This window comes from Chiloscyllium punctatum, chromosome 2, assembly GCF_047496795.1.
Source record: "Chiloscyllium punctatum isolate Juve2018m chromosome 2, sChiPun1.3, whole genome shotgun sequence".
In the NCBI taxonomy this organism is placed as follows: domain Eukaryota; kingdom Metazoa; phylum Chordata; class Chondrichthyes; order Orectolobiformes; family Hemiscylliidae; genus Chiloscyllium; species Chiloscyllium punctatum.
The window spans coordinates 23,156,973-23,181,424 of record NC_092740.1 but is presented as its reverse complement, the minus strand read 5'-3'; the positions used below and the strand labels follow the sequence as shown (position 1 = coordinate 23,181,424).

Sequence of the window (24,452 nt, the reverse complement as noted above, 5' to 3'; positions counted from 1 at the left end):
TGCTATTGACGCTGAAAGTTTTGCTTGTAGAGTTCATGAGATAGCTGGCCAGAAAGCCCAAAGGCTGATTTCCCTGAACGTTGTGGAGTTCTAGGCCAACCATTATCTCTTTGAGAAATTCCTCACAGTAAGCCAAGTTGTCAAGTTTACCTGACTGTCAGGCTGCTTGGGAAATCCTGAGGCTCATGGCCACAACTTCAGGAATGGATAGGTTTTGATTTTAGAGATATAGTTAGGAGGTTCATAGGTTGGGGATATCAGGGATTAAGGAAGAATTGAAGCTCTTGTGATGACATTGGGATTGTTGATCTTAAGGAGAAGATTGATTGTAATTAGGGAATTGGTCATGGGGTGATTTGGGCAGGCAGAATCAAAGACTCAAGAGTTATTGTTTGCAGAGTCTTCAGGAAGATTAAGCGATCACGAGATTTGTGAATCAGGAAAGAAATAGCAGATCGGGAGAGAATTGCAGATCACAGTGAAGGTTGAGAGTTGGACTTAAAATCAAACAGGAATGGATGATCGCTGAGGTTTCGTAAGGAGGTGTGAAACCTGGGAAAAACAGTCAATATTTGTTCAGAAATATAAATCTGATAAAAATAGAAGCATGCAGCATCTTTAAATGCAATAGCCTCCTCGGAACAGAATTATCATCACATCTGATTGTGCAACCATCAGAAAAATGTGAATATGCACCAGAGAAGGTTGGGTTCCTGCTTCAGGTCTGTAATATTTTCAAGAAGATTCTGAAGGAGATTGACAAAGTAGACAGAGAAAAGATGTTTCCCCCTTGTGGGCCAATCTAGAATGAGAGGTCATAGTTTTGGGATGGGTGGTGACAGATTTGAAATGGGCATGAGAGGGAATGACATCTCTGAAAAGGTTGTGAACCTGTGGAGCTCACTGCTCCAGAGTCCAGTAGGCACTGAATAAATTTATACTGAGTAGGGGAGGTGATGGCCTAGTGGTATTATTGCTGCACTGTTAACCCACAGACCCTGATAATGTTTAAGGAATCTGGGTTCAAATCCTACCACACCAGATGACAGAGTTCAAATTAAAGTTCACTCATAGCAAAAGGAAAATCTGGAATTAAGAGTCTAATGGTGATCATGAATCCAATCTTGATTGTCAGGGAAAGCCCACCTGGTTCATTAATGTCCTTTTGGGGAAGGAAACTGTCATCCTTACCTGGTCTGGTCTTCATGTGACTCCAGACCCACAGTAATGTGGTTGGCTCTTAACTGCCCCCTGGGAAATGAGGAATTGGCAATAAGTGCTGGCCTAATAGCAAGCCTTCATCCTGTGAATGAATTTTTTTAAAAAGGCAGGAAAATTAAGATGACCATATTAAGTGGAAAAGCAGGGTCATGGGGCTGAACTACCGACTCGTACTCCTTGTTTCTTATGATTCCCATCTGAGACAAACATAATTAATTCAGGGAGTGGTCAGATAAAACTCCCCATCTTGAGTCTATCATGAGAAACATGAATGGAAATCTCTTTCTCCCTGCTCCCATTGAGATAACCTTTCCAAACATCACCAAACTAGATTTTGCTCCAGGTGGTAAAATTTTATTCTTGACATTTTCCGCTGATGTTGAGTCACAATTTTGAGGGACACACATTGTTCTGGGGCTATTCTTAGTATCGCACTGAAAATTTGCTGGAAGTCAATTTTGGATTTGATTGTGCAAATGTGTTGATAATTGTTCCATGGGATTCACTTGTAGGTCACCTAGAATGCAAATAAAGTAATGTGTAACAAGCCAGTTTCAGAATCCAATATTATCTTGCAGCTGATAGCAGTCCAATGTCCCATTTACCTAAAAAGACTTAAAAGTCCATTAAATTGATGCAAAGCATAGAAGGTATTTCATGGCTAGATCATGACAGTGCCTCAGAAACCACCATGAAATTGACCTTCCAAGGAATGCTTGGTTTGAGCAATCTTATAAACTGTGCTCATAGATGTTAGCTTTGGTGTTGTGGTAGTAATCCTGCCTCAGAGATTCAAATCCCACTGAAAACGCTTGAGCAGAGAATCAAGGTGCTCAGCTGAGTGGTACTGCACTATCGGTGGTGTCAGCTTCTGAATGAGGAAATTAAGCAGAGACCTAATCTTGCCAACCAGGTGAGTGTAAAAAAATGATCCCGTCATGATTTGAGGAAAAACAGTAGAATGCTTTCAGTATTCTTTGTCAATACTTAAGCACCAGCTAGAATCACCAAAACAAATGATTGTGCCATTGAGCTCACTGCACACTTGGCATCATGCTTGCAGTATTTTTCTGTCTTACAGCACTGAGTGCAGAATTCAGAGCTATTCAATTGACTCTGAGGTATGGGATGTCCTGGGGTTGTGAGAATTTACATGTGTTGTATCCCCTACAAGGCCCAGGATGGACCAGAAATTAATCACCATGTGTGGTTTGTTGAGTATGAGTTCCCTTGATAACAGGAAATGGCATGGAACTCATCACCTAAGCCCTTTATAAAGCAGAGCCAGGGAGCTCTCTTGTGGTGCAATGGAAGTGTCCCTGCCTCTGTACCAGGAGGTTCAAGTCCCACCTTCTTCAGAGGTGTGCAATAACATCTCTGAACAGAGTTAAAAGTCACACAATACCAGGTTATAGTCCAAAAGTTTAATTGGAAGCACTAGCTGTTGGACTATAACCTGGTGTTGTGGGATTTTTAACTTTGTACACCCCAGTCCAACACCAGCATCTCCAAATCATTTCTGAGCAGGTTGATTATAATAGTAGGTTAAATTTTTAAAGAACTGATGCAGGTGGTTTGTATTTCTCGTAGTGGCCTTTGCTTGTAAATGTTCAATTGGCTGCACAGGTATTTCCACTCGTGGTGGTTACTGGTTAAAAAAAAGAAAAACATCATGGTGATTTTGGTGGTAGGAAGACCACTCAGTTCTGCATGATAACTCTTCTGGGTAGAGAGAAAAAAAGATAAGGCAGACTGAGGAATGGGTCCGCAGTACTGTTTGTCCCAAGCTGGGACTAGATTATGTACACACTACTGGATTAGTGGTGCTGGAAGAGCACAGCAGTTCAGGCAGCATCCAACGAGCAGCGAAATCGACGTTTCGGGCATAAGCCCTTCATCAGGAATAAAACCACGACATGGTTGAAGAGCTTCAGAGCAGAGGAAATGACCTGGGAGTTGCAGTGGGAGAGGGACTCCCTGAGATTCTTGTAGAGAGAGGAGGAAAACTTCTTCAAGGCAGGCATCCTTGCAAGAGGATTCGCAGTCGGGTTAAAATCAATGAGGTAAAAACAATGACTGCAGATGCTGGAAAGCAAATACTGGATTAGTGGTGCTGGAAGAGCACAGCAGTTCAGGCAGCATCCAACGAGCAGCGAAATCGACGTTTCGGGCAAAAGCCCTACCTCCTAGATTATGTACACCACAAGTGGTGGCTTTACATGTTCTTTACTTCTGGATTGCAGTGTAGACAGTACGTAATAAACAGGAGGCTCTGCATCTAATGAAGTCATTCATCTTCATGTTGCACTTTCTGCCTCTGGGTTATAAGGTCCAAGACCCACATCAGAACACTGCAAGCTCCCTGTATTGCCTGAGGTGGTGTCCTTCAGACAAGATCTAGAGCTGAAGTATTGTCTGCTTGTTTAAGTGAATGTGGAAAGTTGCAATGCAGAGAGTCAAATCAGTGCTCTGGAAGAGTAAGACCAAGTGCATTGGAGCAGTTTTGCATCTAAAGTCATATTGTACTTAGTGACTGCCCTCAGGATATTGAATGTCATTTAGACCAAATGAAAATTCAGTTAATGGCATTTGGAAATGTCCAGACTCTCTCCTTAGTTGAAAAAACAACAATGAGCGTACAAAAATAATTGATCAGAAAATATCCATCAGCATAACCCACCCATCATGCCTGACATTCCATGGTTAAATATCCTTCTCTCCTGTTCCTTGCAAAGAAACCTGGGCCCAAAAGGGCAGAAAATGCCCTGGGGAAATTGCTTGTGTTTCTGTCAATCAAAACCAGTTCAGTAACCACTTGTTATCTGAATATCGACTTACCTTGTATGTGCTACATTCTTTGCCCAGTCTCCTTTCAGAACAGAAAAAGGCTCAGTCCTTGTATGTGGTCTCATTACCACTTATAAACTGGGTTATTCTTAACAACCGCCACTGAGGAGCCTGCCATACACATCTCTTCCAGCTGAAAAAAAACCAGTGGCTGGAAGGTAGAGGACTGAGTAAGTGAATCAAAGGCAAAGGGAAAAGAAGCTGTGAGCAAGGTCTCAGGGGCTCTCTCGATGTCAAGAATGAAACTGATTCAAATAGACATTTTGTTTCTGATTTTGCTTCGCCTTTTGGAGGCAATGTTTGAGCTTTACTCTTTCGCTTATTATTTTTGCAGGCCCTCCTGTTAATGTCAGCTGCAACATATTTATTAACAGCTTTGGCTCAATTGCAGAGACAACCATGGTGAGTAATTTTTTTGTGCAGTAAGCTGCTTTATAACAGTAATTGTATACGTGTGTGTGTGTGTGTGTGTTGATGTGTGTGTGTGTAAAAACCCTCTTCTCAATTAACATCATCTTCGTGGGACATCTACCTTTAAAGTCTTCTTACATATTGCATTTATTTGAGTATTGGTCAACCTCATGCTAATTAGACCCCTGGCTTTTGGCCATTAAGTCCAAACTCTTTCAACTCAATACCCACTTGCCACTGGTGCAAACCTGCTCATTTGAAGGGAATTGTTCATATCCTTGAGCTTGTAGACATCAACATGTGTAATCAAGGTTACCACCTCACTGCAGCAACCCTAACCTTAAAGCAATTTCTTTTCCCAGAACGTTCTGAATCTTTGGAATTCTTTATAGCACAGCGGCCTGTTGAGGCTGGGTCAATAAGCGTTTTCGAGGCTGAGTTAGAAAGAGTTTTAATCAGTGAGGAAATCAAGGGTTATGGAGGAAAGTGGAGTAGAGGATTATCAGATCAACCATTATCTCTCTAAATGGTGGAGCAAACATGATGGGCTGAATGGTCTGCTTATGTTCTATGGTCTTATGGATCATCAGATACACAGCCCACTCAATCTTAAAGCCAGTGAGGTTGCATTGAAATTGATCATCAGTTTGAGAATTCAAGGTACTGGAGAGGCGTGTTCGGGATTGTGTGAAGCTCATTGCACAGCTTAGGTGGATATATCAGAACAAGTGTGCAATCAGAGGAAAGTCTGGCTTGTGGGACCAGTTAGAGAATTAAATTGAAAATTGCATCAATTCAAATTGCCAGAACAGACAGAGCTTCCATTGGAATCTCCACACTGAGATAAGCAAAAATGACAGGCATTACAAATTTCAAAGCTTGCCCTGAATGGTTAACAATGTTTATGAAAAGAACCAATTCTGTACTGTGACAGTAGCATAAGATTTCACAGTGTATCCCAGCAGAAACTGGTGATTTTCTTACTGAAATTCTGCAACTTATAACCCGACAGTGACAAGAGTATAGATGCAGCTTGGCCTGTACTGGGAGGGTGAGTGGGACTCCCACAAATTTGGACATGCCAGTTTATTGTAAACAGTTGTGTGTAAGTACATTGTGGAGGCTTGGGATGGAGATTTTCATCCAATCCTGTAGGAAATGTGGGATATCCTATTCACGTGATGTCACAAACAATGGTGCTTGCGAAATGACATATTCAATGATTACATTAAGATGGTTTTGTTGGTACAAATTATGATGCATTTTAGGAAGCAGGTTGGGAGTACCATATTGTCTGATTATGCATGGTCTGATCTTCAAACTGTCTCCTTAGTGAATGGGATGCTACAGATTCCGATCATCTATTATTTCAGTGAGTAACTACTCGAGCTCTGACCATTACTCCATCCATTGGGTTGGACGCAATATTAATCCATAATGAATAACCATAGTACGATTACAGATAGTGAACTGGGTTTTCAAGTGGGCAGCTATCAAAATTGGAAGGAACAGATGCTGATTCCTTACCACCAATCCGACACAGCCATTTTTGAGTTGGGCCGTTCAGGGTCAGATCAGTTGCCCAACAGGACACTGTTTCAGGATATTGTTGTTTAACATAGATCGTTGTTAAGGCCCCATTCTTTCCTCACCTGAGCGTTTCAGTTGACAGTCGGCTGCTTCACCTCAGCCTGAATAACACTCAGGGCTTAGGGCCTGAAGCAGAAATGGTGGGGGAGGGCGAATGGGTCATACCAGGGCCTCCACACCCTTTCCCCCCCACCCCAACAACCCGAGCCCATAATGGTCACTGAGCCACAGTTCTGGCTACTGGCTGTGCCCGCTCAAGATCAATGGCAGTCAGCTGTGGCCATTTTGAATGACACAGGACTGACCTCTTCAGAAAAGGCCTCCTGTCACTCAGTTAAGGAGCTAAAGCTCCCATCTCAGCCAATGGGGCTGTTGCTGCAGAATCACAGATGTCTTACTTGCAGAGAGAGGCCATTCAAACCATCGTCTCTTCAAACAAGCAGCATTATCTAATGTCAGCTTTGTCCCAATCACGGTCACATCATTTTTATCTGGGCAAGTGGGCATCATTTTAATGCCCACTTGAATGCGCTGTACTTGGAGAGACCTCCAGTTGGCCCTCCGTCCTCAGAACCCTTTCATTAGATAGCAAGCCAAACGATTGGCCTAGCCCTTCAAAAATCTGCATTGCCTTTTCTGGAACATGCCATGCCAAGTCAGGAGCTAGAATTGAAAATTCAATTCAATTGAAACCTGAATTGTTCAATCGCAAGCTGTTTGGCTGACTAATCAACTGGACCTTATTTGAAGAACTTCCATGCCGACAGCAGTCCACAGACCTCAGGAAGGAACTATATCTCTAATACATCTAGATACTTGATTTTATGCTAATTCTGGGATATGGATTTCATTGGCGGTGCCAACGTGTATTGTTCCTGCCAGATTATCTTTGTCTTTGTGAACTGCTGCATTCAATTTGGTTTAAGTAATCCCAAAATGCTGTTACAGAGGGAGGTCCAAGAAATTAACCCAGTGACAATACCTCATGATGTGATGGTCTGGTATTGAAGGTCTCCATATTTCATCTTGTTAGTCTGTTAACTCAGATGGTTAGCAAAGCAGAGTAACAAAAACAGTGTGGGTTCATTTCCTGCCATACCTCAGGTTACCCTGATGGGCTCTTCTCAACCTCTTCCCTTGCCTGAGGCATAGTGACCAGCAGGTTAAACCACCATGAGTGAGACAGGAACCCTATGCTCCGGTAAAACTATGGTGACTTTATCTTTCACAGTTCAGTCCAGTGAATCAACTATGTTTCTGCTGCACCAGGTAAGCAGGAACCCAGGCTGTACATGTAAGTCTGAAATATCATATAGAACACAGAACAATACAGCGCAGAACAGGCCCTTCGGCCCTCGATGTTGCACCAATCTGTGAACTAAGCTAAGCCCATCCCCCTACACTATCCCATAGTCATCCATATGCTTATCCAAGGGATGTTTAAATGCCCCCAATGTGGCCGAGTTAACTACATTGGTGGGAAGGGCTTTCTATCCCTTACCACTCTCTGAGTAAAGAACCTTCCTCTGACATCTGTCTTAAATTTATCACCCCTCAATTTGCAGCCTCACCCCCTCCCACCCTGTACAAGCCGACATCATCATCCTAGGAAAAAGGCTCTCTCTGTCCACCCTATCTAACCCTCTAATCATTTTGTATGTCTCTGTTAAATCTCCTGTTAACCTTCTTCTCTGTCCAATGAGAACAGACCCAAGTCCCTCAGTCTTCCCTCATAAGATCTTTACCTCAGACCAGGCAACGTCCTGGGAAATCTCCTCTGCACCTTTTCCAATGCTTCCACATCCTTCCTGTAATGGGGCAACCAGAAATGTAAACAATATTCCAAGTGCGGCCACACGAGCATTTTGTATAATTGCAGCATGATATTACGGCTCCGGAAATCAATCCCTTTAACAATAAAATCTAATACACTGCATGCCTTCTTAACAGCACTCTTAACCTGAGTGGCAACTTTCAGGGGTCAGCATACATGGACGCCAATTTCCCTCTACACATCCACACGAATGTGATAGAAAGTGTATAATTGCAATGGCATTTATTCTGGAGTTTGAATTTTGAACCAGTGGCATGTGAACTTTGGTCTGAGAATGAAGGAGTTTACTGGTTAACTTGTCTCGCTTTCTGGAGCTAGTTTCTTTAGATTAGATTAGATTACTTACAGTGTGGAAACAGGCCCTTCGGCCCAACAAGTCCACACCGCCCCGCCGAAGCGCAACCCACCCAAACGCCTACATTTACCCCTTACCTAACACTACGGGCAATTTAGCATGGCCAATTCACCTGACCTGCACATCTTTGGACTGTGGGAGGAAACCGGAGCACCCGGAGGAAACCCACGCAGACACAGGGAGAATCTTTCCGATATGAAGGAGACCAGAATTACACGCAATATTCCAACAGTGGCCTAACCAATGTCCAGTACAGCCCAACTCCTGTACTCAATACTCTGACCAATAAAGGAAAGTATACCAAATGCCTTCTTTACTATCCTATCTACCTGTGACTCCACTTTCAAGGAGCTATGAACCTGCACTCCAAGGTGTCTTTGTTCAGTAACACTCCCTAGAACCTTACCATTAAGTGTATAAGTCCTGCTAAGATTTGTTTTCCCAAAATGCAGCACCTCGCATTTATCTGAATTAAACTCCATCTGCCACTTCTCAACCCATTGGCCCATCTGGTCAAGATCTTGCTGTAATCTCAGATAACCCTCTTCGCTGTCCACTACACCTCCAATTTGCATCCACAACTGTACACAGCACTCCCCTTGAAGTCTAACAAGTGTCTTATACAAGTTCAACACCACCTCAAAGAACAAAGAAAATTTACAGTCCAGGAACAGGCCCTTCAGCCCTCCAAGCCTGAGCCAATCCATATGTACTGTCTAAACCTGTCACCCAATTCCTAAGCATCTGTATCCCTCTGCTCCCCATCTACTCATGCATTTGTCCAGACGCATCTTAAATGAATCTACCGTGCCTGCCTCTACCACCTCTTACCTTGAAAGCATGACCACTCGTCATTGAATCCTTCACCCTGGGATAAAGCTTGTCTCTCTCCACCCTGTCTATACCCTTCATGATTTTGTAAACCTCAATCAGGTCCCCCCTCAATCTCCTTTTTTCTAATGAAAACACACCTAACTTACTCAACCTTTCTTCATAACTAGCACCTTCCATACCAGGCAACATCCTCATAAACCTTCTCTGCACTCTCTCCAAAGTGTCCACATCCTTTTAGTAATGTGGCGACCAGAACTGTACACAATATGGGTGGCACGGTGGCACAGTGGTTAGCACTGCTGCCTCACAGCGCCAGAGACCTGGGTTCAATTCCCGCCTCAGGCGACTGACTGTGTGGAGTTTGCACATTCTCCCCGTGTCTGCGTGGGTTTCCTCCGGGTGCTCCGGTTTCCTCCCACAGTCCAAAGATGTGCAGGTCAGGTGAATTGGCCATGCTAAATTGCCCGTAGTGTCAGGTAAGGGGTAGATGTAGGGGTATGGGTGGGTTGCGCTTCGGCGGGTCGGTGTGGACTTGTTGGGCCGAAGGGCCTGTTTCCACACTGTAAGTAATCTAATCTAATCTAATTTAATATTCTAAATGCGGCCGAACCAATGTATTGTACAATTTTAACATTGTTCCTTGCTTTTGGACTTAATACCTCTCGTAAAAAAGCAGAGGCTATTTTATATGTATTCTCTATAGTATGGAAACAGGCCGTTTGGCCCCACAAGTCTACATCAACCCTCCAAAGAGTAACCCATCACCCTACATTTTCCCCTGACTGATGCACGTAACACTTTGGCATGGCCAATTCACCTGGCCTATACATCTTTGGTTTGTGGGAGGAAGCCCACACAGACACAGGGAGAATGTGCAAACTCACACAGACAGTTGCCTGAGACAGGTCCCTAGTATTGTGAGGCAGCAGTGCTAACCACTGAGCCACTGTGCCACCTCAATCTCTTATGCTTCACTTTTATGCTTCGCTTACTGCTCTCTCCACCTGTGCTGCCACGTTCAATAGTCTATGCACATGCATTCACTCAAGTCTCTGTTCCTGCACCCCCTTTAGAATTGTATAGCTTATTAAATATTTTCTTTCAACGTTCTTCCTATTGATATGCATCATCTCACAGTTCCCTGCATTGACATTATGAATGAATTAAAATAATCAAGGGCCATCTACCCATTCACTCCATCAAGTTGCCACCGCCCTTCTGAAGTTCTACATTATCCTCCTTACAATTTATAATTTTTCCAAGGTTCATATCATTGGTAAAATATAAAACCATTCCCTGCATACCAAGATCCAGAATATTAATAAATATCAGGAAAAGCAATATCCCAATTCCCCTCGATAGTGATAAAACTCTGACAAAACTGTATGTATTCCAATTAGATCATTCTCATTCTTCTAAACTCATGAAGAATGCAGGCTTGGTGTCAATCTCATCTCATTCCAGCAGTCAGTCTGGTGAGTAATGCATCCCATCAAAGGATAATATATTTTATGAGTGGAATGTCTGTGACATTGAACACAAAATCAACTGAATCGTCTAAGTACAGGTGATTCTGTATTACTGGAGAGGTACGGTGATTTAATGCTTTTGGGAAATCAAAATGAGATGCTCAGGTAGACCAGTAATATAAATGCCATAGTGATAAGGTCAAAGGTAGGGTCATTTGCAGCGAGTTACTCACCTCCCAACTGGGTAGTCCACAAGGCTAAAGTCAGGAGTCTGATGGAATTCAATTTTTAAAAAATCTTCTGGAGAAACTCAGCAGGTCTGGCAGCTACTCTTCTTTAAAGAGACATATTGGACCCAAAATGTTGATTTTGTGTATCTCTCCACCTCTCTTCACAGATGCTGCCATAATTGCAGAGTTTCTCCAGCATTCTCTATTTGTAGTTCTGATGTCCAACACTTAGAGTATGTTCCACTTATGCTAGTGTGAGGGAATACCTTGCACTTGCTTGAATGGATGGAGCTTCATGGCACCATCCAAGTAGTCCATGTAATTGGCACCCCATCCACAATTTTAAACAATCACTCCCTCCTGTGCCAGCACATTGCAGTAGTGTATACCATCCATATGATGGTAACATCTGCATTCCACAGCAACTCACCAAGTTTTCTTGTCAGCATTTATCAACTCTGTATCCTTCAATGTCTCAGAATGGCATTGGTGGCAAGTAGATGGCAACACAATCCCATCCCAGTGAAGCACCAACTTGGACTTGTCTTTCATTCACATTGAGCTAAGGGCACAGTGATTGTACTTTCATGAAATAGGGTTGACACGGTTAGCATTGCTGCCCCACGGTGCCACGGATCTGGGCTCAATTCCACCCTTGAGTGACTGTGTGGAGTTTGCACACTCTTCCCTTGTCTGCGAGGATTTCCTCTAGGTGCTCCAGTTTCCTCCAACAGTCCAAAGATGTGCAGGTTATGTGGATTGACCTTGCCAAATTGCCCATAGTGTCCAAGGAGGTGTAGACTAGCAAGATTAGCCATGGGAAATGCAAGGTTACAAGCATAGGGTTGGGGGAGTGCGATGCTTTCAAAGGATTGATGTGGGCTTGATGGTCTGAATGGCCTGCTTCCACACTGTAGGGATTCTATGAAATAATCTGCAGTGATTCAAGATAGAAGTTCACTTCCTCCACCTAAGGGTAGCTAGGGTGAGGCAATAAACACTAGTCTTACAATTAGTGCCCATATCCTAAAAGTGAATTCAAGAAAAGAGATCCTGTGGGCAGCGTTGTGTCCACTGTTGTTGTAACTTGCTGCAGTGCTTGGCAGGAACCAGTTCATTCCTGCAACAGTCATGCTTCTGGCTGCCGGCAATCCCCAAGCAAGTCCACTGTCCTGTGTGAAACATCACTATCCACTGACCTGTGTGAAACATCACTTTTAGTCGGAGCTAAGAAACCCAAGAGCACTGCCCGAAGGCTGGCTCTGTTGTGACCTTGCAGGAGGTCAAAGTCAACTAAGAAAACATCTTTAAGTCTTGAACCCCCTAGCCTCAATAGCAGCAGAAGAATTTATGCAATATTAGTGCCATAGCTTGTATTATATGGGACTATGTTCCAAATGTCACAGGACTTGCTTTACTTAGGCTATAATACAGACAGTTCTTCATCCATATCTGCTGGTCTGGTTAATTAATTCTTCCACACAGCTGGATTAGAGCGTTATAATGAGTGACTTTAACTGTTCATATATCAACGGGGACAATGGTAGTGTAAGCGACATTGAGAGGCAAATGTTCTTAGATTATTTAGATTAGATTCCCTACAGTGTGGTAACAGGCCTTTTTGGCCCAACCAGTCCACACCGACTCTCCAAAGAGTAACCCACCCAGACCCATTCCCCCTAACTAATGCACCTAACACTACGGGCAATTTAGCATGGTCAATTCACCTAACCTGCCCATATAGGAGGAAACCAGAGCACCCAGAGGGAACCCATGCAGACATGGGGAGAATGTGCAAACCCCACACAGAGAGTCACCCAAGGTGGAATTAAACCCAGGTCCCTGGCGCTGTGAGGCAGCAGTGCTAACCATTGACCCACTGTGCTGCCCCTAGTGTCCAGGAGAATTTCTTACAGCAATATGTCTCTTGACCATAGGAAAGGAGGTGCTGCTAGACCAGGTTCTTGGGAATGCAGTGTGCCATATAGATCAATGGGCAGTGAGATGATATTTAGGAGACATTATATCATGATGTTTAGCATAATGATAGAAAATTACATCAGTCAATCCAAAGTAACAGTAATCAACTAGGGAAAGCAGACCTTAATGGGGCAAGAAAAGAGCTGGGCCAGATAGACTGGTCCAAACAAAAGTTGGCCACAAGAAGCAGTAGCTGAACAATGGGTTACCTTTAATGAGGAAATGGTTGAGGCACAGTCAAGGCATATGCTCTTAAAAGGAAAGATAGAATAATGGTTGGAATGAGGTCAGGCAGGTGGACCCCAGAGGATATGAGTTCCCTGACTGGAAATGTTAACTTGGTCCAATCAGGGAGCCCTGGCTGACAGGTGTGTCAGATGTTCTGCTCACTCTGAGAGCTGGCTCTGAGCTAGCTGGTCAGTGTCATGTACAATGCACATGTAAATAAAGGCCGACTTGGTGACAGGACATTGGCCTTCATGGAGTTATTTCAGACAGGACATAAACTCCAGAGTTCCCTGGAAGACAAAGTAGATAGTAACAAAAGGTAATCAAAGAAGAAAAACATGTGTTCATGGCAGGTGTTAGGTAGTAGTGAATATAAGTGAGAACAAAGTTGAATACCCAAGAGTCTGGAGGGAGCTGAAGAAACAAAGATGAGAAACAAAGAGGAATTATGAAAGATATCTGGCAGATGACTTAAAGGGGAATTACAAAGTCTTCTATGAGGTTTTACTATTTATCAATTGTAACAGGATGGTAAGAGGAAGAGTAGGGCTGATTAGGGACCAAAAAAGCAGATTCATATTTAGAGTAAAGCAGCTGGTTGTGGAATTAAAATAATCCTTTGCATCTGTCTTTACCTGTGAAGCAGATGCTGTCTCAGCCAAGGTGACAAGAGGGAAAAAACTCAGTCAAGAAAAGGCTTTAAAATTGCCAAGGAGGAGGTATTGGAGAAGCTTTTGGTACTTACTGTTGGTGAGTCAATAAGTGAGAGAGGAAATTACAGAAATACTGGAATTACCTTTCAATCTTCCATGAATTTCTTGGATGATGCCAGCGAACTGGATAGTTATAAACATTACATTTTTGTTCAAAAAGAAGATTGTAGTGATTGGCCCAGCGATTACGGAATGGTCAGTTTGACTTCAGTGGCAGGGTAATTTCTGGAAGCAGTTATTCAGATTTGGGAAGGTCAGTATGGGAAAATAATACCTAACTAGCCTTTTGGAATTTTTTGCAGAGGCAACAGAATGTGTTGATGAGGGTAATGCTGTTAAGTGGCATGACTTACAAAAGATATTCAATACAGTGTCACACACAAGCGTGTCAGGAAATTTGTAGGTCATGGAGTGGAAGGGACAGTTGCAACATGGATACAAAATTGGCTGAGGGATAGAAAACAGAGAATAACAGTTATTGAGTATTTTGCAGGCTGCAAGATGGTTTACAGTGGAATTCCCCAAGGGTCAGTGTGGGAACCCTTGTTTTTCCAGATGTATTTTGACACCTTAGACCTTGGTATATGGTTGAAAGCTTTGGAATATTGTCTCAAATGCAGCCCCTGTGAGTGTAAGAGAGGCAGGTTCATTTGAGGTATTTTAGAGGGCACTGGAAGGTTATTTAAATAGTACTACAGTGAAGAGTTACAGAGAAAAAGCAGGTGGTTGGCAGCAAGTTAAAATATTCAGGGAGCCAGTGTAGACCTGATGGGTCAAATGGCCTCCTTCTGCATGTGATTCTGCTCACTTTTGATGACAATCCTCCGATAGCAATCTGCCTTTTGAACTTACAGAAATGGGTGCTGTGCTGAGCTCCTCACAGGCTCATTGGCCTTTTCCACCATTGTCACTTATATTCCCTGTTTGTGCACCGTGGCTCATCTGCAATACCTCTTTATTTTCACCATCTACATTTCTGGGATGTATGTAATCGTGCTAGGAAATTGGCTGTATTGCTGATAGAAACGCAGAGTAAACTATATCATTTAATGAGAAGAATCAAAGAAACATAAGGGATCATTAAGACCTTCTGCTGACTCCTCTATCATCGGCTTTAATGCCAATTTCTGCACTTACCCGATATCCCTTGACACATTCAATATCTAGAAATCTATTGGTCTCTGGAATGAATAAGCCCAATTCACTAGTGTTTGAGTGAAGAGATTCCTTTTCTGTGATTTACTGCGACCCTTTAAAGATTTTCTAAGTTTCAATGAAATTGCCTCCCATTGTTCTCAACACAAAGTTGATACAGGGCCAGTCTCCTCAATCTCCCCTGCATTTCTTGGATAGAAAGTATAACCTCCATTTGTTAAGGAAAATTAAATTAACAACTAGCCATGCATGCGCAAAGATACTCTCTGTAGGAAAGGTCTTTCATATGGAAACAAACTCAGAAAGCCAATTGTTCAGACAATGCTTCAAATAACCATCTTCAGTCTTTTCTTCCATTATGTGATGCTGTCTGTGTTCTTACTGAAATTTAATGTCACTGAAGTGCAGTGTTACCTGCTATGAATATCGCAGATTAGTCCTGAGCTTTGGAGAAGCTGCTGACTTCTCCGTTCCCCAGTGATGTTCATTTGGACAATTATTTCAGATGTGGCTTCCCGAAAGAAAACCTCAGCAGCTCCACCTTATTAGATGCCACATTTCTCTGACAACAGAATAATATTACAATGTCACACAGCAGCACAACTTCTGAGGACCCCTTCTGCTGTAATTTCCTAATTTGGACAGTAAGAAGCCTCAATGCTGTGCATACGTTTACCAGAAGAACACTGCATCTGCAAATTGACCTTGCGTCATAATGGTCTCATTTATGATTTAAGTTGCTTCTATTATGCAGATAGCCAGATACTACTTTAGAATTCCTAGAGTATGGAAATAGGCCCTTTGGCCCAACAAATCCACACCAACTCTCCAAAGAGTAACCCACCAGACCCATTCCCCTACCCTATATTTGCCCTCACTAATGCACCTAACCTACACATCCCTACAGGCAATTTAGCATGGACAAATCAGCTGACCTGCACATCTTTGGATTGTGGGAGGAAATTGGAGCATCTGGAAGAAACCCACACAGACACAGCGAGAATGTGCAAACTCCACACAGACAGTCAACCGAGGCTGGAATCGAACCTGGGTCCCTGGCGCTGTGAGGCAGCAGTGCTGATCACTGAGCTACCATGCCTTATTTATACATAACTGGATGCAACACTTACCAGAAATTATTTCCTCCCATGTTACAATGGGGCAGGCACATCTTTTGCAAAGCTGTGCTAATAGTTTACCTTTGTAAATTTCTTAAGGAACATTATTGAATTAATAATCTTCCTTTCCTGTAACTTTGACGACAATATTAACCCGTGCAGTGATTTGCATCTGTATACAATGCACAGAGGTCTTCAGAAGGGCAAAAGTCGGGATGTTACTTTTACAGTGGGTGATAATATAAAACAGGCCATACCAATTCTGTCACCAAATATACTTAAGAGTCATACGGTATGGAAATAGACCCTTCAGTCCAAATCATCCATGCTGACCAAGTCTTCCAAGCTAAGCTCGTCCCTCTTGCCTGCAGTTTTCCCATATCCCTCTAAACATTTCCTATTCTTGTACCTATCCAACTGTCTTTTAAATGTAGTAAGTGTACTGCATCTATCTCTTCCTCTGACAGTTCATTCCACAAACAAATCACCCTTTGTGTGGAAACATTGCCCCTCAGGTCCCTTTTAAATCTTTCTCATCTACCTTAAAAATATGTTCCCTAGTTTTAAACTCATACACCTAGGGAAAATACCTTTGCTATTCACCTCATCTATGCCCCTCATGATTTTATAAAACTCTATAAGGTCCTCAACCTCCTATGCTCCAGTAAAAAAAGTCCCAGCTTATCTTTATAACTCAAAACCTCCGGTCCCAGGTAAATCTTTTCTGAACCGTTTCCTATAACCGGGTCACCAGAACTGTACATAGCACTCCACAGCTCACCAGCAGCCTGTACAATCTCAACATGACTTTCCAACTCCTATACTCAAAGGATTGAACAATGAAGATAAGTGTGCCAAACACTTTCTTAACAACCCTGTCTACCCGTGATGCAACTTTCAAAGAACTATGGACCTGAACCTCTAGGTCTCTCTATTCAACAACACTAGCCAGGGTCCTATCATTAACAATTAGAGTCCTTGTTTATTTTACTAAAATGCAATACCTCACATTTATCCAATTTAAACTCTATCTACCACTCCTCAGTATATTCACTGAATTGATCAAGATCCCTTTGTAATCTTAGATTATCTTCTTCACTGTCCACTATATCACCAATTTTGGTGTCATCTATAAACTTCATAATCATTCTCCTAAATTCTCATCCAAATGACTTAGCCACCTTGCACATCATATTCCACCTCTCTCCCAACACACAACAGATTAAACTGAAGCTTTACAAAGCTACGGTTCTTCATGAAGGGAAGACTGACACTGCAGATAGGCATCAACACCTAAATAAATGCTGAGCTCTCTACCACAGTGGGATGGTTAGCCAGCTGAGAGCACTGACAGAGTGACCATGGACAAACTTGCTTCTCCAGACAATTAGGGATGAGCAACAAATGCTGGTGCAGCAGGCAACACCCATATCCCGTGAATGGATTAAAAAAGCAATGCAACACTCTTATTTCCACTGAATGTATCAGATACCTGGTACGGAATTGTCTCAGCAGTGGGTGTGGTGGGTTTGGAGGCAGAGGTGAAAATAATAGACATCGTCCTGCCTCAATCCAGTCTCTTGCCAAGATCTCCAGGGGCAGCCCTCTCGTTGAAAAGTTACCTTTTCTGAATGTTATTAAAAGGGCCAATTTTTGCTTTATATGAACATAAGCTTGCTTTTACTTGTTGCATGAAAGATATGCACCACTGATGTCGCAGTAGAAGGTGAAGAAGGCTCTGCATTTACCTTACCCGATTCACCAGTAATGCCTGGAATCTTTAGCTTTAAGGAGGACAACCTCAGCTCAAGAGGCATCGAGATGGGACAGGTGTAAGGACCAAATGACATTTTTTCATTCTGGGTTATTATATATTTATGTGATGGGGTTTGGGAGCAGAAGTGGCCTTTCATGTTACGTACTGTAGAAACTGTGAGTAAATCTTGATTCTAGATTATCAAAGTCAGATTGCCACTCTGCTCCTTTTTTTTTGCAGTAATAGAGAGATGCACATTTCTGTCAGGAGATTCCAATCTCTGAAATTGTAGAGTGTAGCTTGAATGCATCCTGGTAGTACAAGATACAAGGTAAACCAGGCTCCACTTTCCACAGCAATAGCTGTCATATTCAATTATTAAAATGTCCAGCATCACAGACAGCCATATTGATAGCTCCTGTGATTGTATAAGTACATGTGAGGGTAATGTACCAACTGAGTAGCGTACCAAGTTCAGTAGAGGACCAAGTGGGGTAATGTACCAAGTGGATAGGGTATCAGGATTCCCAGTGGGAGGTGGGGAGGTGGGTAACATGCCAGGGAAAAGGTGAGAAGGACACCAGTACTATTGAGTGTTTAAGTTAGGTTAGGCAGGTAAGAAGTATCGATCGGGTCTAAGCATGAAGTAGATGCATCATACCTGGGAAAGGAGTGATGTGGTGTCAGAGTCCTGAGGGAGAACGATGTCAGGACATGGGAGAAGGGAATTTTTAGGTCCCAAGGAAGAAATGGATACCTGGTCGTGCAGGGAGGAAATTGTTGTGTTCTGTGGATAGGAGAAGTTATCGAGGGAGGGTGTTATCGGGTCTTTGATGGTTAGTGGGTGTATCTTGAATCTGGTGTTGAGGGAAAAGTTGGGTGCCAGCAGGAAGATGTTAAGTCCTGCTGGGGAGTAGTGCCAATGGGTATTGATGGGGACAGGCAGTGTGGACTCACCCACAAGAGGAAACATCCTTTCCAAGTCCAACCTGTTGGGGCCATTCAGGATCATATAACACTTTTATAAATACATTTAGAGATGTGGGTTTCACTGACTGGGTGCATTTATTGCCCATTCCAAGTTGACCTCGGGAAGGTAGAGTGCAGCTGCACTTTTTTTAGTTACCACAGTCCATTTGTTGCAGGTACAGTGTCAAAGTTGTGAAAAAGGGTGTTCTAGAATTTTACTTAATGGCAAAGGAGTCACAATACATTTCTGAGTCAGGATGGTGAGTGACTTGGAGAGGAAGTTAGAGGTAGGGTGTTCCTATGTATCTGCCACCCTTGATATTCAAGATGATAGTAGTCACAAGTTTGGAAAGCTCTGCCTAAGAAGGCTTCATGAATTTCTACAGCACAATTCATGGAACTCTCTGACACAGAAGATAGTTGAGGCCAAAACGTTGAATATTTCAAGAAAGGGTTAGACGTAGTGCTTAGAGCAAAAGGGAATCAAAGGGTTTGGGGATACAGTGGGAACAGAGTGCTGAGTCAGATGATCAACCATGACCATATTGAAAGGCAGAACAAGCTTGAGGGGCCAAATGACTACTCCTGCTTCTATTTTCTATGTTTCTATCTTGTAGATGTACTCACTGCCGCTATTGAGCATCAGTAGTGTTCTTGAAACTGCACTCATCCAGGCATGAAGAGAGCATTTGATTACACTACCAACTTGTACCTTGTAGATAGTGAACAGGTTTTGAGAAGTCAGGAATCACTCACTGCAGTTTTCCTAGCCTCTGACCCAATTTTCCTGGAAACTTTTTTGTATGGCTTGTCCAGTTCAGTCTCTAATCAATGGTAACCTCCAGGATGTGGACAGTAGGAAAGTCAGTGTTGGCAATGTCATTGAAAAGCACATACAGTACTGTTAAGAAAGAAGTTCCAAGATTTTGACTTAGCAACAGTGAACAAGTGTAAATATATTTTTGAGTCAGGCTGGTGAGTGGCTTAAAAGTCAAGGGGTAGTGGTTCGATTCTCTTCTGCTGGAGATGGTCATTGCCTAGCTTTTGTGTGTCCTGAATGTCATTTCTCACTTGTCAGCCCAAACCTGAATGCTGTCTCGGTCCTGTTGCATTTCAAACTTTAAAATCATCCCTCACTCTTCTAAATTCTAATGAAAGATTTTCCCAGTCTGTCTAACCTTCCCTCATAAGACAACCCACTGAATCCAGATATCAGTCTGTTAAACCTCCTCAGAACTGCCTTCTGTACATTTATGCCTTTCATTAGACGCCGATTACACTGGGGCTGTTTTCTCTGGACAATCGGAGGCTGAGAGGGGACCTTATCAAGGTTTATAAAATCATGAGGGACATGGTTAGGGTGAATAGCCATAGTCTTTTCCCCAAGGGAGAGAAGTTCAAAACCAGAGGGCAGAGGTTAGGGTGACAGGGGAAAGATTTACAACGTACTTAAGGGGCAACTTTTTTCTCAATGAGCTGCCAGAGGAAGTGGTGGAGGCTGGTACACTTAACAGGCATCCGAATGGCACATGAATGGGAAGGGTTCAGAGGGATATGGGCCAAGTGCTGGCAAATGGACTAGATTAATTTAGGATATCTAGTCAGCATAGATAAATCTGTCTATATTCCTTCCCAACTATCCGCTGCACCCTCCCCACCAACCTATCACTATTACCCCCCACCTGCACTCACCTTTCACCTTCCCAGCTTCCTTCCCCCCACCAGCCCCACTCCCAACCTCCTATTTATCCCTTTCCCCTCCACATTCCTGATGAAGGGCTTATGCCCGAAACATCGATTCTCCTGCTCCTCGGACACTACCTGACCTGTTATGCTTTTCCAGCGCCACAATTTTCGACTCTGATGTCAAGTGGAGTGAATCAAATTGGCTAAAGACTGGCATCTGTAATACTGGGGACCACTAGAGCAAACCAAGATTGACCATCATGTATTGATGCAGTGGAAATCATTGTGGTTGAAAAACCAAACTTCCTGGCTGAACATTGGCTGACTTACTTGCTAAGTAGATGCCGTTGATGATGCCTCTCAGCTGTGGGGAGCCAACCATTCTAACTGGCATTAGCAGTGCCAAGCTTGACATAATTGCACATCCTGGCCAAAGTAGAATTTGCAGACTGCCGATAATGAAATCCTGCACATTAGACCCATAGCAGAGGTAAAGAAGCAGAGGGCTTGTTGTAGTGACAAGGGGAGGTGATGTCCTAGTGGTATTAATGCTGGACTGTTAATCCCGAGACCAAGATCATGTTCCTGGGACCCAGGTTTGAATCTTGCCATGGCAGATGGTGGAATTTGAATTCAATTAAAAAACTGGAATTAAGAATCTAATAATGACAATGAATCAATTGTTGATTGTCAGGAAAAATAAACACCATCTGGTTCACTAATGCCCTCTAGGAAAGGAAAAAAGCTGCTTTCTCTTCTTCGTCTGGCCTACATGTGACTCCAGACATGCAGCAATGTGCCTGATTCTTTACTGCCCTCTGGTTAATTAAGGATGGGCAATCAAAGGCCCTCATCCCTTCAATGAAGAAAAGTCACTTATGAAGCGAATCCATCGGCCCCAGTTGACACCGGGCATTATTCCAGCAGGCTGCAGAGTCTGCCGAGGCCTGATACAATGCCTTGAGGCACTAGTGTCCCACCCATGTTTGGACATGTCACAAAGCTTACTGTGTCCTTGCAGGGACTGTGTGAATACTCCTGCACAGTGGTAATCACCACTCTGGTAATTGCCTTTCTCTCTGCTGTTGTTTCTTCTGTTGCTCCTTAACCAAATCCAATGCAATGCAGCATAAACCAAAGAAAAACTGTTTCCAAATGGAAGGTCACGTGTACAAACCTTTTTTGGCAGTGCCAAAGTTGCCAATATCACCTGCCATTGCAGGCAGAGCAGGTAACACCTTTCAGAGAGGCCGAACTATTTCCTGTCATGTCTTCAGTTTTCTTACCTTTCTTTTACCAAGTTCCAAACAACTTTAGATACGGTGGACACACAATTAAATTTAAAAGTCCCATTAAATATTGTTGTAATTGAGCACTTACTGTATTGGAAGTGACAACCAACTAACTCACCAAGGCTCTATTAGCAACATCTTCCAAGTTTACAATCTCTACCACCCAGAAGGTCAAAGGCAGGAATTTCCTCTCTTAAATGGTTGTGAATACGTAGAATTATTTAGCACAGATTGCTGTTGAGGCTGTGTCATTAATTATAGTCAAGGCTGAGGAAATCAAATTTTTAATCAGTAAGGGAATCAAGAGTTATGTGGAAAAGTTGGGAAAGTAGAGTTGAGGATTATCAGATCAGCTAGTAATCTCATTAAATAACAGAGCAGACTCATGGGTTGAATGGACTGCTTCAGCTCCTATGTTTTTATGGTCTTAGATCTTTGATGCGTGGGAGCATCACCACCTACAATTTCCCCTCTAAGGCACACACCATGTTAACTTAGAATTTTATTGTCCCTTCACTGTGATAGGATCAAAATCCTTGCAGTATCTCTCATATACCCACTGTGGATGTCCCTATATCCCATGGGCTGGAGTCATTCAAGAAACCAATTTACCACTACCTTCTCCATAACTATTAGAGGCCAGCCCTGAATGCTGGCCTAGTCAGTGATGTCCAAATCCCATTAACCAATGAAGAAAACTGTCTCTCCTGAGGCTCTTTGAAGCATATAACCTAACACACTAAGAATTAAACACAAAGGTTGCAATTTGAAAATTTGTTTCCCAATATACTTGCATTTGTCTGGATCTTAAACTTCCCCCATTCGGATCCATTTATTGGCAGGTGTTAAGATTGCTGCCATTGTGTCTAATTATGGCATGATATTTTGGGAAGTAAAAAGGCATTGAGATGCATGAAAGGTTTTGGCAGAGTAAATACTAAAAAAAACTCTCCAATGGCTGAAGGGTCAGGAACCAAAGGTGCGAGATTCAAGGCAGTTGGAACCTTGCCCAAATCTAATACATTTTGAAACTTGTTTGATTTGAGGCAGGTTCCTTTAGATTGAAAAATAGCTGATGTGACTCCTTTATTCAAAAGGAAGGGAGGCAGAGTGCAGGAAACTGCACACTAATTAGTTTAACATCTATCAGGGAAACTGTAGAAGCTATTATGAAAGACAATATAACAGGCACTTGGATAAGTTTGAGGTAATCAGGCAGAACCAGCGTGGTTTTGTCAAAGGGAAATCCTGTTTAACTATTTTGTTGGAGTTCTTTGGGGAAGTATCTTGAGCTGTAAATATAGGATAACTAATGAATGTACTGTGTGTGGATTTCTAGAAGACATTTGATAATGCGCCATATTTCCAAAAATAAAAGCTCATGGTGTAAGGGAGTAACATATTGACATGAAAGGATGATTGGCTTGCCAACATGAAGCAGAGAGAGAAGGATTAAGTGGGTCTTTTTCAGGTTGGTTGAATGTCACAACTGGTGTCCCACAGAGTTTAGTGCTGGAGCCTCCAACTCTTTGCAATTTATATAAATGCTTTAGATGAAGGGACAAGAGACCTTGTATTGCAGGTTCATAGGTGCTTGAAAATGGAGTCTCAGGTAGATAGGATAGTGAAGAAGGTGTTCAGTATGTTTTCTTTTAATCATCAGAGCATTGAGTATAGGATTAGGAAGTCATGTTGTGGATGTACAGGACATTGGTTAGGCCACTTTTAGAATATTGTACGCAATTCTGGTCTCCCCTCTATAGGAAGGATATCATGAAACTTGAAAGGATTCAGAAAAGATTTACAAGGATTTTTTAAAGATTAGATTAGATTAGATTCCCTACAGTGTGGAAACAGGCCCTTTGGCCCAACCAGTCCACCCTGACCCTCCGAACAGTAACCCTCCTAGACCCACTTCCCTCTGACTGATGCACCTAACATTATGGGACAATTTAGCGTGGCCAATTCACCTGACCTGTACATCTTTGGACTGTGGGAGGATACCTGAGCACCCAGAGGAAACCCACGCAGACACAGGGAGAATGTGCAAACTCCACACAGACAGTCGCCCAAGGGTGGAATTGAGCCCAGGTCTGTGGCACCGTGGGGCAGCAATGTTAACCACTGAGCCACCGTGGATGTTGCCAGGGTTTGAACTATAAGGAGAGGCTGTATAGGCTGGAGCTGTTTTCGCTGGAGTGTTGGAGAGGTGACCTTATCGATGTTTATAAGATCATAAGGGGCGTGGATAGACATTTTTCTGGGTCTTAAACCTGCCCCATTTGAGGGATCCATTTATTGTCAGATGTCAGATTGTCAGATATCAGAACTTAAGATGTTAAGAAAGATAGGCAAAGTCTTTTCCCTGGGTTGGGAGAGTCCAGAACCAGCGGGCATAGGTTTAGGGTGAGAATGGAAAAATGTAAAAGGGACCTAACTGGTAACATTTTCGGGGTGCTGCGTGTGTGGAATGAGCTGTCAGAGGAAGTAGTGGAGGCTAGTACAATTACAACATTTAAAAGGCATCTGGTTGGGTACATTAACAGGAAGGGTTTAGAGGGATATGGGCCAAATGCTGGCAAATGGGACTAGATTAATTTAAGATATCTGGTCGGCATGGATGAGTTGAACGGAAGGGTCTGTTTCTGTGCTATACATCTCCATGACTCGATGAGCTATGGTATCGTAGGACCAAATTACTGCAGATGCTGGAATCTCTACTGAAAGCAACAAATGTTGGAGATCACAGTGGGTCAGATAGTAT

At 42.9% G+C, this 24,452-nt stretch overlaps 1 protein-coding gene across 2 annotated transcripts in view; it reads left to right on the top strand.

The window, feature by feature from the left end:
• The window catches only part of glra3 (glycine receptor, alpha 3), a 219,130-nt gene that overhangs the window by 96,032 nt on the left and 98,646 nt on the right, over positions 1-24,452 (top strand). For both annotated transcript variants that reach the window (XM_072594581.1, XM_072594580.1), the window contains exon 3: positions 4,403-4,470. In XM_072594581.1, coding sequence (XP_072450682.1) covers positions 4,403-4,470 — 68 coding nt within the window. The remainder of the gene's footprint in view (positions 1-4,402; positions 4,471-24,452) is intronic.